The 15,919-nt window shown below is 42.4% G+C and overlaps 2 protein-coding genes across 3 annotated transcripts; both read left to right on the top strand.

Moving 5' to 3' along the window:
* The first annotated feature begins 3,322 nt into the window (after positions 1-3,322).
* or95a1 (odorant receptor, family 95, subfamily A, member 1) lies at positions 3,323-4,282 on the top strand. The gene has a single exon (XM_028420286.1). It carries the CDS (start codon positions 3,323-3,325, stop codon positions 4,280-4,282), a length of 960 nt encoding a protein of 319 aa, XP_028276087.1.
* Positions 4,283-5,970: 1,688 nt separating this feature from the next.
* On the top strand, positions 5,971-15,793 carry p4ha3 (prolyl 4-hydroxylase, alpha polypeptide III). Of its 2 annotated transcripts, XM_028419440.1 has the most exons (13): positions 5,971-6,295; positions 6,638-6,792; positions 6,919-7,142; positions 8,953-9,102; positions 9,177-9,228; positions 9,326-9,483; positions 9,693-9,869; positions 11,531-11,595; positions 11,886-12,045; positions 12,125-12,187; positions 12,544-12,612; positions 13,017-13,113; positions 13,501-15,793. In XM_028419440.1, exons 1-13 carry the CDS (start codon positions 6,123-6,125, stop codon positions 13,569-13,571), a joined length of 1,614 nt encoding a protein of 537 aa, XP_028275241.1. In that variant the 5' UTR covers positions 5,971-6,122; the 3' UTR covers positions 13,572-15,793. The 2 variants fall into 2 exon arrangements, 1 of the variants encoding a protein (XP_028275241.1); XR_003671583.1 differs by lacking the exons at positions 12,125-12,187; positions 12,544-12,612 and having other exon boundaries at positions 11,886-12,011; positions 12,713-13,113; positions 13,501-13,531.
* The last annotated feature ends 126 nt before the right edge of the window (positions 15,794-15,919 follow it).

The following is a 15,919-nucleotide window of genomic DNA, read 5'->3' on the forward strand; positions in this document are numbered from 1 at the left end:
TCAGTTTTGCCCATTGTGTGTTTCATTTAATAATAAATAATTAATTAGGTTGCTTCACACACATAAGAGTCACTGATTCCCCTCAAGAGTTTTTGGCCTTTTGAAGAAAGAGTTTCTCAAAATCTGTTCTATCAGTGTTACATTTGAGACATTTCTTTCTTTCAGACACACTTTTTAAACATCTTCTTTGTTCTTTCTATATATAACATGAGTTTATTGTGACATTTATTGTTTTTGACAGCCTGATTAGTTATTTGCTGAAGCTGTATCTGCTGGAGTTCAGTAGATGAACGTTTGTTTTGGACAGACTTTGGTCCAATCCCCTGCAGTCCTGATCACTGACGCAAACCATGCGCAAAGAGCCGACGGGCCCCACCGAGCTGTTCTCTGCAGAGTCGACTTGTTTGCCAAACAAATGAAAACTTCAGGTTGCACAATTGGACTCGGGAGCTTTGTTGTTAATGATCAACCATTCGGTTAATTACTAAGCAGGGGAGACCTGCTGTGGGACTGTTCTCTGGAGACACCACAGGACTGCACACTCAGCGCTGGATGAATTTCATCATCTTCTGATGTTTTACAGCGCTTTGACACTGGGACATTGTCAACATTGATAATGCAATCTGTCAAAACAAGCACCTGAGTCGTGTTTTTCTGCACCACATATCCCTGTAGGTGTGCCTGAAGACTCAGGTTATTCCTTTGGAGAAGGGAACAAACAAGTAGTAAAATGATAACAAAAGGCCTTAATAAAAGTACAAATCAGCAGTTCAAAGTCAGACTCAGTGTCCCCTGATGCAAACCATTATTTTGTCATGACAATAACATGTGATGTCTGCATGTCTGCACGCCCCCCCCTTTAAGTTACTGTACTGTAATTTTTAGGCTAAAAGGTGTATTGTTTTGAATAGCCTAACTTACAGGAAAATATTTTATGTATATGTATATTTTCTGTGCACCAGCCACTTTACCCTGTGCATTCTCTTGCACCTTAGTCATGTCATACCAGTCTCATATAAGCTGCTATAAGTTAAACCATTTCCTGGACTGTTTACATTATGTCAACTGCACTGTCTTGCACTATTACATCTTTTGCACTCTCACTGCATTGTGCCTTCATTTTGTGCCTTGTATTTTGTGTGTGCCTCATTGTAGGTACATTTTTTACACTTTATATTTATCTTAAGTTTCTAGTTATATGTTATATGTTGCGGAGTGAAAAGTAACACAATTTCGATTCTCTGTATGTCCAGCACATATAGCAGATTTGACAATAAAGCTGACTTTGGACTTTTTTGACTTTTTTGACTTTGACTTTATTTGTTACTTGTTTGTGGACACAAGAGCAAAATACTGGTTACTGGGAATGATTCAGTGGCATTTTTAAATAATGAGATTATTTATACAATTTTAAGTTTGTTTATTTTTTTATTTGTTTAACAAAAGGCCCCACAAATGTATTAGATTTATATCTAGATAATAGATAGATAGATAGATAGATAGATATAGTTTATCAAACCCTTTTTTATACTAATAAATTAATAAAATTAGTCGTAGCCTCTCCTCCCTCTCCTGGCGTGTTGTGCCAGTTTTACCTCTGTAGACCAGAACTCTGTTACAGCTTTTACAATACGGTAAGCAAAATCCAGCCCTCTGCCTTATAACATGTCAGTAGCCTTGACTTTGTATTGACTGTCTTAAACCTCATTTTGAACCACAGCTATTGACTCCTCACCACTCTCCATGCTCTGCTCTGCCCTCTGAAACGCTCTTTGAAATCAGATGAAGTATCACATTGACTTTGCTTGTTGTTTGTGAATGAGCAAAGTCAACATAGAGAAAGAGTGTTTCTTACCCATATCATATAGAAATGTCTGGAGTTAAAACTTGGCTTAGACCTGCATAAAAGTAAAAAATACAGGACAGGACTGGGCTCAGTGTGAGCCGGTCAGTGGTTGGTTGGTGATTAAATCTGCCACCGTACAGGTCACTTAGCACAAGATCAGCCAGACGTCATTCTGATGAGAGTAAAACTATTGTCACAGCACACGTCTGCACCAATTATCTACAACCATACCAAACATAAAACTAAAGTGCAAAGACAAACTGCACAGCACAGGACACAGCTGGAACAAGTGACCCAGCTCCCTTCAAAGTGTCCACTCAGCAGAATCAGCATTTGGGCCAACAATCAATACTAGCTCTCCCCTGCCAGCTGGATGAGATTCAAGTGCATCAGCAGGGCGAACACACAGAAGAACTTTGTTGTTGTTCAGTCAGTTCTGTGGACTCTTTCAGTGTCATGTAAGTCAACAGTCTGCTGCACAGTGTCCATGCACAGTGTCCATGCACAGTGTCATGTGTTCCACCAAACTGGGTTACTTCTAATCATAAGGGAGGAAGGAGGAACAGCTTTTCTTAAGTTAAGACATGGACAACATCATTGTGCAGTCTTCCAATAAATTAGAGGGTATGACAGTGTGTTTCCATGCAACAACCTCTGAATGACCAAGGTGTCAGGTTGTCTGTATCCTGACACTCCTTGGGCCTGATAAAAAGGAAATTCAGGACGAATACATGTCTTTTTTGGATTAAACAAAGAAATGAAGGAAAAATCCAAACAGAGTTTGTGGCATCTATAAGGATGTTGAGTCAGAAAAAGGGCTGCAGTGATGTCTGAGACAGCTACAGAAATCAAGAGGATTTGGGCTGAGTATCTGACAAGAAAGGAGTCCCATCTTATCGGGACAACACTAGAGTCCACAGTGGTGATGTCTGCTATCATCCAACACCTTCCGTCCTCAAGATGAGGAAGGAGCTCAGTGGTTGCTCTCTTTGATCACTACTGTGGACACCTTTTCCGATGTCCAAGACTTTTATAAAACAGGATCCATGCTGGACTATAGGTCCTAGACAAACAGTTATAGAAGCCAGTTCCATCCAGACTTTTAGTTTTAACTCCATCACTAAAATATTATATTGATTTTAAAGACACATTGACCTCTGAAATCCGCTGCTAATGAGAACCACGATGCGTAGTGACAACAGCATGAAATTAGTGTTTCCCTGGAGGTTTTAGGTCGGAGTCAAAGCTGGTGGAATGAGGCGAGACTCATCAGATAAGGGGAGGAGAGACCACTGAAGATGTTTCCTAATAAGAAGAGGAGAAATCTGAGCAGAGAGACCTTCTTAGGTGAGTAGTGTGAACATGGAAGTTCATCATTGAATATTGATTGTGGTTTGTAATTTAGCTGTGAGTTCTGTTGAGTTGTAAGTTGTGTTTTTTTTCTTGAACAGCTGTGCTCTTATCCATCATCACAAAATGCAGAATGTGAGTGAGCTTCTGTTCAACACAACTTCCCAGAAAAACCTGTCAGTGATCATCAAGGTGTGCGTGGTCATCCCCTTCTTCGGTGTCTTCCTCTGCTGCATTGTCATCATGTTGCACATCTTTGCATCTCACAGACAGTTTCTGGACACCTCACGTTATATCTTGTTTGCCTACATGATGGTCAATGACACAGTGCAGATCCTGTCCTCTGTGCTGCTCTTCCTTTTGGTCATGGCTCAGGTGAAGTTTGCCATCGCCTACTGTATCCCTTTGCTGTTCATGTCCACCGCCACCTTCCTGAACACGCCTTTAATCCTGGCCACAATGTCTCTGGAGCGTTATGTGGCCATCTTCTATCCCTTGCAGCCTCCAGCAGCCTGGCGCTCAGACCGGATCTGGGTCATCATCCTGTCTCTGTGGCTCATCAGCTGCATCTTCCCCATCATAGAGTTCTCCATCGGGACGAGAAATCCAGCTGTGAATGTCCTGACCCCTGTGCTCTGTAAATCTGTTCTGGTCAACACATCTCCGATCCAGATGTTGTTCAAAGCTGCTGTGAGTATGCTCTTCTTTGCAGTCGTGGCTGTGGTCATTATCTTCACCTATTTGAGAATCCTGGTGGAGACCAGGAAGATGAGGCAGGACCAGGTGTCTGTGAGCAAAGCCATGTACACGGTGCTGCTTCACGGCTTCCAGCTGGTGCTGTGCATGCTGGCCTTCACCCTCCCCATCACTGAATCCCTCATAGTGATTTCCAACTGGAAACAGGAAGACCTCGCGTTTTTTAATTACTTTTGCTTCATCCTGATCCCGCGCTTTCTCAGCCCACTCATCTATGGCTTCAGAGATCAGAGTCTCTGGGGTTACATCCGGAAAATGTTCCTCTGCTGCTCACACAAGGTCAAACCAACAGGCAGGGGCAAGCTGCAGGACAGCCTGTCTGCTTCCTGAAACTCTGATCTACTTTTAATCGTGTATACAATTCAAAGGGTGTATTTGTGGTGTTTAAAGTGGACGGAACAACAATCATTAAATATGTTTATCATGCTGTAATTCTTCCCTTCATGCTGCTCCCTGTCTGCTCTGAGAGGCTCTGCGTCTGCAGCGTTCACTTGTTGTTTTCTCATTTCTGTTCCATCAAATTTGTTTTTAGATCAGGTTCAATAACATCTGTGTCACTGACAGGCTGCTATTTACCCTTACATTTACAGGTTGGTACGGAAATGTCTATTTGTGCACAGGTTTTTTAGATGTCTGATGAACAGAGCTCAAAGCTCAGTGATGCAGCTGAAAGGAGGCTTCAGCTGTTTGTGCTATCAAAATATTACATGAATGTATTTTATTTTGTCTCCTCTGCTCGGCCGAAGCCTCATTTTAGCTTTATGTAAATGTTTTTTGCACAGTTTCGGAACAGGATTGTGTTTTTGTCAAGTAAAATAAATCAAAGTGATCATTTATAGACAAAACATTTCAGTTCAATGGGTTTCAGTGTTAATTTGACACATGGCAAACTGTTTAAAACTTTCAATGTTTCTTATAATAAATGCAAAGTAATAAAAGTGACAAATACTTAGTTCTTTCCACTTTTAGCTTGAAACTGTTTTATGTGAGTAAACAGATATGATTTGTGCATTATAGTGTCTGTCAGATCTTTAACAAACACTGTAACTCTCAGGTAAATCGGTAGAAGCCTGTCCTTTTATTTTAGGGATAATAGAAAGACCAGGCAGCAGTAATCAAAGTAAAAATATCACAGGGATCTGTTAAAATACGCTGTCTCTCCAGATTTTCCTGCTGTTTTCTATGCTTTTCTATGCTGTCACACTTTATATGTTCATGAAACACATTACACAGAATTTCCTTCAAATGTCTCAAATGTAACTGCATGAACCTGGTAAATCATTTTCTATGCATTGAATAAACAACTTTTTACACATTTACAGATAAATGCTGAAATCTCGCCTCTGAGCAATGAATTCATTCACTGATATGTGACCAGCTCTATAGATCTGCTTCTGTTAAACATAAACCAGACCTGTGTCAACAAGCAGCTCCAATAAAGATTACTCAACTTCACTGTGAGTGAATTTAGGGTGAGATAAGGAGGTCCGGCAGCAGCTCAGTCTCTGATCCTCAGTACTAATGCAGGATTTATGATTAACCGATCTGACCGACTTCAGAGCAGGATCAGCACTGCTTCTGGTAGATTTCACTGACTTGGTTGGATGCAAATAGTGTGTGCTGATCTTCAGAACAAAGACCAGAGGTTACTGAAGATACGGATTATGTGATGTAATTAGCTCCCTTTCATGTACACAAATAAATAGCTGGATAAACATTTCACTGATGAAAAAACCTTGGAGGAGCTGCTGGATAACAATGATTGTTTGGCCTGTAGAGCGTTCCCTGTGTGGTTTGGTTGCTGTGTACAGTGTTGCCCTGCAGGTGTCGCTGTGACACCAAACTAAAGGAAGTTCCAAACTTTATTTAAATAAGTAATTCCTATCACATGCACACACGTTTTTAAAATTTGATCCGAACTATAAATAAGTAAATAAATGACGCTGTAATAAAGGGTGATTTATTCGGAGGTGAAACTTGATGAGTGTCTTTGTGTTCCTGCGGATCCACTGGGCGCCGATTGTCCCGCAGAGGAGCTGCAGGCTCTGATCTCAGATCAGATGATGATGAGGTGGTGGTGAGGAGGGAATCCTGGAGATCCTCAGAGCTGCTCAGAGAAACCGAGAGTAGTCAGAAGCGCTGAGTGAAGCTGAAGAGTTTCTCCTCGGAGATGAAGCGCCCTGTTTCATTTCTCTGCAGCCTCCTGCTGATACACGCCTCTGCAGGAGAAATGTATACGTCGCTGCTGAACGTAAAGCAGGCGATCAGCGTCGAACGGAAGCTGATCGATTACTTGGGCACTTACATTGACCACGAGCTGGAAAGGCTGGAGGACATCAGACGGTGAGAGATGATGAGGACACAGCACAGACACTTCTATTGTCATGTTAGAAAATTAATTATTCATTGATTAACTCAGAGATTGTATACAGAATTAAACTAACATTAGAGTTTATTGTGAGACTTGTAGTGATGATAATACAACAGGACTCCTGTCACTTCCCTACAAGCATAAATGATTTAACAGACTCTATCTATCTATAGAAATTTCTAATCGGGAAAAAGCCTTACACACACAGACTCCTCCTGACATAGCAGTCTTTATAAATGGTTGCTGTCTCAGTGATGCTCCTGTTGTCTAAAGGTTATATCCATGGCGGTATTATTGTTGTATTCTTCACACAGCTTTTACACCAAAGTGTCCGAGCTGCACACAAAACTGTACAAAGGCCCGGCCGCTGCACTGGCGAATCCACTGGTGGCATTCACTCTGATCAAGCGGCTCCACTCAGAGTGGCTGAACCTCATCTACAGCAATGAAGCCCTGGAGAACACACAAGGTTGGCCTCTTCACACACACACACACACACATCTGGTGGTTAAAAACCAAACACACCACCCCCTCACTCTTCTCAGCTGTCATCACACAACACCCCCACTTCACCTCTTCACCCTCTGCTGTCCAGCCCTCAGGTCCAGTTACGAGGAGGAAGAGGGTGATCTGCCTAAACTGGAGGACCTCCAGGGCGCCGCTCAGGGACTGATGAGGCTGCAGGATGTGTACGCTCTCCAGGTGTCCAGCCTCGTGAGGGGTCGTTTCCAGAGGCTCACTAATGGAGAGCCTAAGGATGTCTTCATGCCTGCAGTGTCCGTCTCGCTGTCTGGTGATGACTGCTTCCTGGTTGGGAAGGTACACAACATGTCACTGCTTCCCTTTGGTCATGTGTTTTATATTGAGAGAAGACAAAAGGGTTTGGGCCTCCCAGAAGGGTCACATGCTTGAAAAGGGTTAAAAAATGTCCCATCTGAATCATCATGAGATGATAAGAATATGGTCTACATACACTTATGTTGAAGACGTGGCTGTGACATGTCCCTGCCTGATCAACATCAACATCCCATTCCAAAGCTCTGCAGTAGTTATTCCACAGCCATCAGTCATTGAGTGGTGGTGGGAAATCCAGTCGGCCTGGAAAAAGTGGGATTCTTCCCATTGCATGCCTTCTCGTGTGAAGATGAATATTCTGCAAGCACAGAAGAAGAAAAAGAAAAAAAGAAAGGAAAATGCTTCTCACAATAAATTCCAGTGTTTCTGTATAGCGGGGATGTGTAAGGGCAGGGCACTGTGTGGGAGAGACAGGCTCCTGTATGGAAAACAGATTATCTCACTCTGCAGAAGAGCAAATGGCAGAGCTTGCCTTCACTTGTGCCGAAGCTGAAATGATCTGAGACAATCACTGAACAGATGCTAAGTGTTGTCAATGAAAGAGTTTCCTACATTTTATGTGGCTGTTAAAGCTAGCAGAGTTTGTTAACTGCAGGTTGTAACTTTTCAAATCTTGATTTAGATACCAGCTGATGGCTCCTGCAGTATTTTTACATTTCATTGGAACTTTAGCTCATTGCTGTGAGACTAACTGCTCCTAAATTAAAGGCTGTCATTTTGTGAGGTGTGTGTGTGTGTGGTACACAGGGGTTTTTGTTAGTATGATGCCACCCTGTTTCTCTGTGTGTGTATGTGTCTGTGAGCTGTCAGATGTTTTTCAGCAGCCACTAAATCAAGTCAGCTCCAAAACTGGTGTAAAAACAGTAAAGTAAACTTCTGAATGTGTGTTCAGTGTTTAGAGATGGATCTTTATCCACAGTTCAGTTGTCCTATTTTAAGGATGATTAGGTCTAATCTCATAACATGGATCGAAATTTATGTAGTGTTGCCTTTTTTGTCTGGTGACTACATTACCCACGATGCAACTTGATCACCCACAACAGATGTAGGATGTCTTTCTGGTAGTTAGGGAAGAAAAATGTCTATACGAGGCTGGTGCATCTGATGAATGGGTGGATAAGTACATAGAGATGAGGGGGCGAGGCACGCGTAACCTGATATATTAGATGGTCGTGTGTATAAACCTCTGGGGAGTTGTTTTTAGAAACTGAGTTGAGTTGGCGCTTCTAATAAATAATTGGAAGGTGATGAAATGAGCCATCTCCCTGTCACTGCCTGTTTAGCAGATGATCACCAGACTTTAGAGGTTCTTTAACAGCATTAGCTAATTGGACCACTGCTGGTGTTGTTTTGGTCACCATCAACCATATAGCTCGTAGATAAAGATTCTTGTCTAACCTGCCTTCGCTGCTGGGTAAGTGCAGCCTGCAGTCACAAACCTTGTAAGGCTGGCATTCCTCTCCCACACCTGGTGCTGATGCATCCTTAGCATGTGAATGTTTAAGCTTTGTGTGTGTGTGTGAAAGGGTGAATGTGTAGCATATAGTCTAAAGCTACAAGGAGCTTTTTACACTTTTCAAAAGTTGCTGTGTGGAAAAAAAGGGAAAATATAGATCAGGCTAGGTCTGATTGATTATTTAATATTAATTATTTTACTAATTTAGATGAAAAAATGTCAAGGAATAAAACGTTTGGGAACCCCAAATATTCACACACTTTCTCATCCATACTCGTGTGCATTATTAAGAAGTAATCCTGGTTTTGATGTGTACAGGTGGCCTATGAGCAGGAGGACTATTACCACTCAGTGCAGTGGTTGGAGGAGTCAGTGCGTCTCTTCAGAGGAGCTGGGGGAGAGTGGAGTCCTGAGAATGAAGGGTCTTTAGAGGATGCTCTGGATCACCTGGCCTTTTCGCACTTTAAAGTAGGTGCAGACACACACATTTGATGATGATGATTGATCGAATGCACTGGCCTGATTTGGTTCCGTTGCTTCAGACAGGAAACGTCTCCTACGCTCTGAGTCTGTCTCAGGAGTTACTCCATCACGGTAAATCCTTTCCTTGAAAGCATGTGTGCTGCATAAACGCTCCCTGAAGAGCCACTCCTCACAGGTTTTATCTTCTGTAAACACGGATTCTTTTCAGATCCAATGAATGGAAGAGTGCTGCAGAATGTGGAGAAATATGAGAAGCTGCTGGTTGCTGCAGGTCCACCCAGGACTGATGGGTTAAGGAGACCAACATCCACATATTTAAGGACCAGGAATACTTATGAGAGGCTCTGCCAGACTCAGGGCTCTCAGGTATCACATAACAGGATCACTGTTCATCCTCCAGGAGGAAAAAACATAGTTTGTAGTGGTAAAATGTTTCCTTGGCCATAAAAAGCCAAAAGTCACATTTTCTCTGAAGCTCGTGTGGGCAGAAAACAATGCTCAGAGTAATTGCTTGTGTATGAAAATGCTTGTTTTGATCTCGTTAATGGACGGCAGATGCCTGTTTCCCCTGACAGCCGACTCAGTTTGAAAACCCCACGTTGTTCTGTGACTTCTTCACCAACGGCCATCCTGCACTGCTGCTGCAGCCTGTAAGACGAGAGGTGCTGAACCTGCAGCCGTATGTGGTCCTTTACCACAACTTCATCACCAACACAGAGGCTGAAGACATCAAGAGCGTCGCCCAGCCAGGAGTAAGTGCCCGTCGTCTGTTTCCACTACGTAAGCTTTGTAAGAATTAAGAAACCAGCATCAGCGCTGCATTTTTAGTTCATGTTGTCAGATCCTCAGGCTGTTTTTTGGTAAGATTAAGAAACAGAGGAGCTTTCTCACAGGGGACTCATAAAGTGGCAAAGTGTTTTTTTGGAAATAGTTTAGCTTTTAGTTTTAGTTTTATCATTTGTTCAAATCAAGAAAATGATGAAACAGAGGAAAATCTGTTCAAGATTTCGCTGTTGCCATGTGAGCACTGTGTGGCTCAGTCAAGTTACATTAAGACCCACACACACACCAGACTGACTGAACTAACAATGATGAAGGTTTACTGGCATCATCGGGGCCAAAAGCAAAACAAGGTGAACAGAACAAACACCAGCAGCTAGTCCTTTTGTTCTCCTTCATAAAATGACCCTACCAGCAGGTGGCAGCAGTCTTTATGTGTTATTCAAACAGGGGAAGCCTGTTTAAATAGAAGAAGAGTGACTCTAAATAAAGATGACTTGGATCAGGGTCAGAAAAAGCCGTTGCGCACTAGTGGAGCTGAGGCAGGTGGACTGTCAATTAAGCAGGAAGTGCAGAATCTGAGACACCTCACTCAAAGCCACCATGTGCTTAATTATGCAAAACATGGAAACCGACTCACTTTTGGAGCCCTCAAGTGTCTGTTCACAGAACTGCACTTTTTTCATTCATTCACTTATTTCCAGTTTTGTGGATTTGTGGATTTAGTAAACAATTTTTAAACCAGGTTGCTGGCTATACTTTGAAAATGAAAGCTTGCTTAAAGTCATGAGGAAGGTTGAGCTACAAGGCCTTAAACATGCAATCGGTTTATTATATTATGAGTTAAGGTGTGTTGACATTTGCTCTCTGGTTGCCGGGGTCTTAGCCAGCCGTTTCTACAGATCCTGGAAAGACCCTTTGGAGGAAGAGTTGGTGTGCCTCCAAAAATTTAGTGAGGCTTAGAGGAATGAGGGATACATTACTATGAAAACTTGGCCGAGAGCCTCAGACTGTCCAAATAAGTGGTGGACGTTCAGTCCACCATCACTGAGCCGCAGTATCTCAGCCTGAAGATTAGAATGAAACGAGAATCCATGGCGTATCTTCCTCAGTGTGCCGACACCAGTATCCTGCGGGGCTATAATTCAACTGGTGCCCAACAGTATGGCTTCTGTGAGGTTTTGGCATTGTTCAGTGACTTTTCCATGGGAACCCTGTACTTATTTCTTCATTATGTCAGCCAGTGGAATGATTGAAAACAGGCAGCTGGGACGGTGTTAGTTTGGAGTGTTCATTAACCATAGACACAGCTTACACTTTGGGTCCCAGAGCCTTCAAATGAGACTCCAAAAACACTTTTATTTTTATTAGTGATACACTTTATTGTCCAAAGACCCTGTTTCCAGACTCAGACTTTGAAACTGCAAGAGAAGCAAGACCTCTCTTGTATGCGTCTTATTGGTTTTCAGTCAAGAATAACAACTTTTGTTCACCAATTTGTTCCTCTTTCCAAAGAAAAAAAATGGAAGAATAATATCATTTTGCAGCTGGACATATATAATATATATAATATAATACTTGGCTGCTGAAACAATCACTAATATAAGATGTTTTTTCTGTCTGTGTTTACAAGTTGAGGAGATCTGTGGTGGCAGCTGGAGAGAAACAAGCCACAGCAGACTATCGTATCAGCAAGAGGTAGGAAAACAAAGCGTCTATAGATACAGCTAAAATATAAATGAATATACATCAAAATACAGTTATAATCATGATCATGTAGTTTGAATGAAATAACACCAATAACCCAACAATAAGCTGTGTTGGGAGGAAGCTTAGATTTCAAACAGTTGTTGGTCTGAAATGTATTTGGGCTGTGTAATGTATTTACAGACAAATACATAACGTACAATAATTCACACAGAAATGTAGTAGTAGTAGTTATCTTGCTGTTCATTTGTTATATACCAGCATGTTTTTTTTATTTGTAGTTCGTGGGTGAAGGGCTCAGCTCATTCTGTCATTGACAAGCTGGATCAGAGAATTTCAACTCTCACAGGGCTGAATGTAAAGCACCCATACGGCGAGTACCTGCAAGTAGTGAATTATGGGATTGGCGGCCATTATGAACCCCATTTCGACCATGCTACAGTAGGTTGATTGCCATTTCAGTTGCATTTATGATGATTTATCACCTTTCTAACGCTGCTCTACATTTCCATGAATCCAGTCGCCTTCCAGTCCTGTGTTCAAGCTGAAGACTGGGAATCGTGTTGCAACCTTCATGCTATATGTGAGTAAAACTAAGAATCCTCTGCCCCTGTATGACCCGAACTGCAGCCAGAGGTTCTTGGGCAGGTTCCTGTTGGCTGTTCCTATGAGTAAATTAAAAACACAGAAATCCAGCCTTTGCCACGTGTGCTGAGAGACTTTGGAACAACCATCCAAAGAACCTCTGACTGATCTCACATGTTATGTCATGCACCAAATTTAAACCTCTGACCTCCATTACACAGTCCACTTCTGTAATTTGTCCTTTACCGAGTATGACTGCATGGATACTGAGAATGGGTTTAAGGGCAGTTGCAGGAGACAGACAGACTGGCTTGAGCACATAAAAACTGAGAAGACGTGTCTTTCTTTCCACAGCTCAGCTCCGTGGAGGCAGGTGGGTCCACTGCCTTCATCTACGCCAACTTCAGCGTTCCTGTCGTGGAGGTAAACACACAGATGAGCTGGAAGCAGCCACGTGTTTGTCTTAGATTAAAGTTCACCTCGCTCACATTCTCTGCTGCAGCTGTCAAAATGCTGCTAAAAAATCAGATTATAGCAACATGTAGAGATTTTTACCACAATACTGCTTTTGTGCGGTCAGTGAATGATTTATGGGCTGATAAATGAGCTGCAGTGGGCGGTTTAACAGGCTGTCACTAGGGTTTCACCTTTCACCTTTGATTTTACACAAAGGTGGTAGTTCATACAGAAAATAACAGGCAAAAAATGGTGTAACTGTGCAGGCTTCTGTCTGATAATGATAAATGTCACATTAATCAATAAGGAAATGTTCTGTAGCAGCTTTATTTTAAGATGCTTTGCAGAAAGTTTTTCTCTTTATGTTACAGAGAGCTGCCATCTTCTGGTGGAACCTCCACAGAAATGGCCAAGGAGATGTAGAGACTCTGCACGCTGGCTGTCCTGTCCTCATTGGAGACAAATGGGGTAAGACTTGCAGCTGTTCTCATCGACTGATAGAAAGAAGTCAAGTCTTCTTGGGCTGTCACTGCAATTATTTATTGTTGAGCAGCGTTCCTGATACACAGGAGCGGACCACATCTGTGCTGCATTATGCAGACCTCAGACACTGAGAGCTCATCTTGGAAGCTACACATCTGCTGCCGGTTGGCCCAGATCATCAAATGTGTGTCAGAGCTCTGGTTAAATTAAACAGAGGAATATTAATCATTGGCATGCAGCTGCAGAAGCATTTAGCAGATGTGTTGTTTTTAGCGGCCGTGTATATTGTTGCCAATGTCAGGGCTGAACCTTGCAATTTTTTATTATATGCATTATCTAAGGTTTAAAAATATGTATGTATGTATGTTCCAGTGGCAAACAAATGGATCCACGAGTACGGCCAAGAGTTCCAGCATCGCTGCAGCCTAAAACCTGACGAGTGAGAGGCCCCTCGGAGCACAAGCCTTCACAATCGCGAGGCGCACTCCCAAGCAGAGAGAAGGAGGCAACCAGAAAGAGTGCAGGCCGGGGAGGTGAGAGTCGGGGAGCCTGCATCTGTAATTGGAGCTGCAGGCCCCAGGGAGCCTGGAGTGCACAGCTGAAGCTGCTGCAGTGGACATGGAGATGGAAGAGGAGGAGGAGGAGCAGGAGGAGGAGGAGCGGGGCAGTTGGCAATCAGCCCCCAGAGGCTGAAAACTCCTTCTGGCCAGTTCCTGCAGAGGGGGAGAGAGGCCTCTGTCTTTACACACTGTGTGGGTTTCAGTAAACGGGGGAGGGCTGTTTACTTCCTGACATCTGATGCAGCTCTTTGCCTCACACTGGGCCCACTCACTCAGTCAGCGGTTGTCATAACATATCAACAGCTGATTCTCTTACTTACTTTGAGGTGTGTTTCACAAAGATTCTCAACATGCTAGGATGAAGATTAGTCACAGTGAGAGGGACAATGCTTCAGTGAAACACTGACATTAGACACAGAACATGTTAGAGCAGAGGTGTGCAATTATGTTTTGCGAGGGCCACATACACTTCCATAAAAACAAAGCAAAGGACCACTGAGCAAACTGATGACGGCAGCACTGCAGTCACAACTGAATGTGCCACACACTTTTCTGTACATTGCAGTCAGAGAGGCCAGACTGAGATGATTTGGACATGTGCAGAGGCGGGATAGTGATTATATTGGTAAAAGGATGTCGCTGCCAGAGGACATGAAGTTAGTTGGTGTGAGAGAAGAGGATGCCGAGGATAGAGATGGGTAGAAACAGATGACCTTGACAGAAACAGCTGAAGGAGATTTCTGCCTTCCAAAGACATTCGCAGATCTAAATGTGAATATTTGGTTTTCAGTTGAACTGTCCCTTTAAGACTGTGAGGCTTCCCATTGAGACCACTGCCATGAGTCAAATGATGCAGTCATTGTGTGTGTGCTTGTTTAACCCCAGCTGTGGTTGTCTGTGTCTGTGGAAGACTCTCTGGATTTTTTTCAGACTGTCTAATGGAACCAATGGCCTGATGTGTCAGCCTCTTGTTGAGCTTTAGATGCTCATTAATTATGGCCATGTGGGCGCCAAGTGATAGGTAACCTGTCTGAACTCATCACTCAGATATCTCAGATATGTGTGTGTGTGTAAGTAGGTCATAACCGACCTAAAAGAGAGTACAAGTATTAGAGTTCACTGTCTGAGCTGAAGAAACCGCCAGACCTCTCTGTGAGGAACTTTCTTGGGTTGCCCTGTGTTTGAGTGGCAGTGATCTCTGAATATTTAGCTCACCACAGCACACACACACACACAGATTCCCTCAGCACACACTCACATACAGAACATATATGGATGAACAGCACATGAACCTGGGTCCTATTGCACATTCCTGAACAGCAGGACTTGATTATTTTGCCATGGAGCTGATAGAAGGAAAATTCCTGCTGTTTCAAAGATCATATAATCTGTTTCATTGTAGCGATTATTGATGAAAGAAACCCCGCTGCTTTAAAGCAAAGCAGTAGAAGTTAATGTTAGGTGCTTTTTAATACAGAAGTGAGCCAGGTATTCAGTCCATGAGTATTCTTTCCACCTTAAAACCCAGAGTTTCCCTGATTTCAAGCTGCTTCATCCTTCTCTCTTCTCTCTGCAGCCCTCACTGTAACCACAACAAACATGGCTGCAGATGATCTTGTTGCTATGCAGAAGCACAGTTCAAACTGTGTAAAGCACACATTAGCAGACCATAGGTCTTCTCACACACATTGTCAAACACATACATGTGGATGCTCCTAACTTTATGTGTGTACTCTTCACAAGAGTGTGACATTACACAACTAATGGAAGACAAAAGCTCAAATAATATACTAACTGTACCTAAAAGCTTAAAAAAAGTAAAGCAGAGTGGCTTATTTTAAATCTCAGGGTCAAAACAGAAATGATGATCACACACTCCTGTTAGAGCAGCTTTGTTTCAGTGAAAACAAGTGCTTCCCTCTGCTGGTGAATGACTGAATACACTCACTGTAATGATGAAGAAATCTGTGCCTTTTTTACTGTAACTTATTAAAGTTTATTTTTTATTTTTCTGAGTAAAACAAATCTATGTGGTGTTGGTATACACAATGTTGGTAACTTTAATATGTGTTGGAACATATAATTTAACTTATAAAATATTAAAATAGATATAACAATCACGTGGTGTTAATTAGTAGAAGTAAGATTAAATTTGAGAAAAAAATTACAAAGTTTTCACCAAGTTTTTCATTAATAAATGGGCTTGTTACAGATTAGCTGTATAAACTCAA

The sequence above is a fragment of the Parambassis ranga genome, chromosome 13, assembly GCF_900634625.1.
Source record: "Parambassis ranga chromosome 13, fParRan2.1, whole genome shotgun sequence".
Classification (NCBI taxonomy): Eukaryota; Metazoa; Chordata; class Actinopteri; family Ambassidae; genus Parambassis; species Parambassis ranga.

What these genes read in the sequence shown, in the direction of transcription:
- p4ha3 (XM_028419440.1), top strand. Translation starts at nt 6,123, where the DNA reads ATGAAGCGCCCTGTTTCATTTCTCTGCAGCCTCCTGCTGATACACGCC. An exon ending in ACTGCTTCCTGGTTGGGAAG is followed by an intron (nt 7,143 to 8,952) that starts GTACACAACATG and finishes TGATGTGTACAG; the next exon opens with GTGGCCTATGAGCAGGAGGA. An exon ending in CCTCATTGGAGACAAATGGG is followed by an intron (nt 13,114 to 13,500) that starts GTAAGACTTGCA and finishes TGTATGTTCCAG; the next exon opens with TGGCAAACAAATGGATCCAC.
- or95a1 (XM_028420286.1), top strand. Translation starts at nt 3,323, where the DNA reads ATGCAGAATGTGAGTGAGCTTCTGTTCAACACAACTTCCCAGAAAAAC.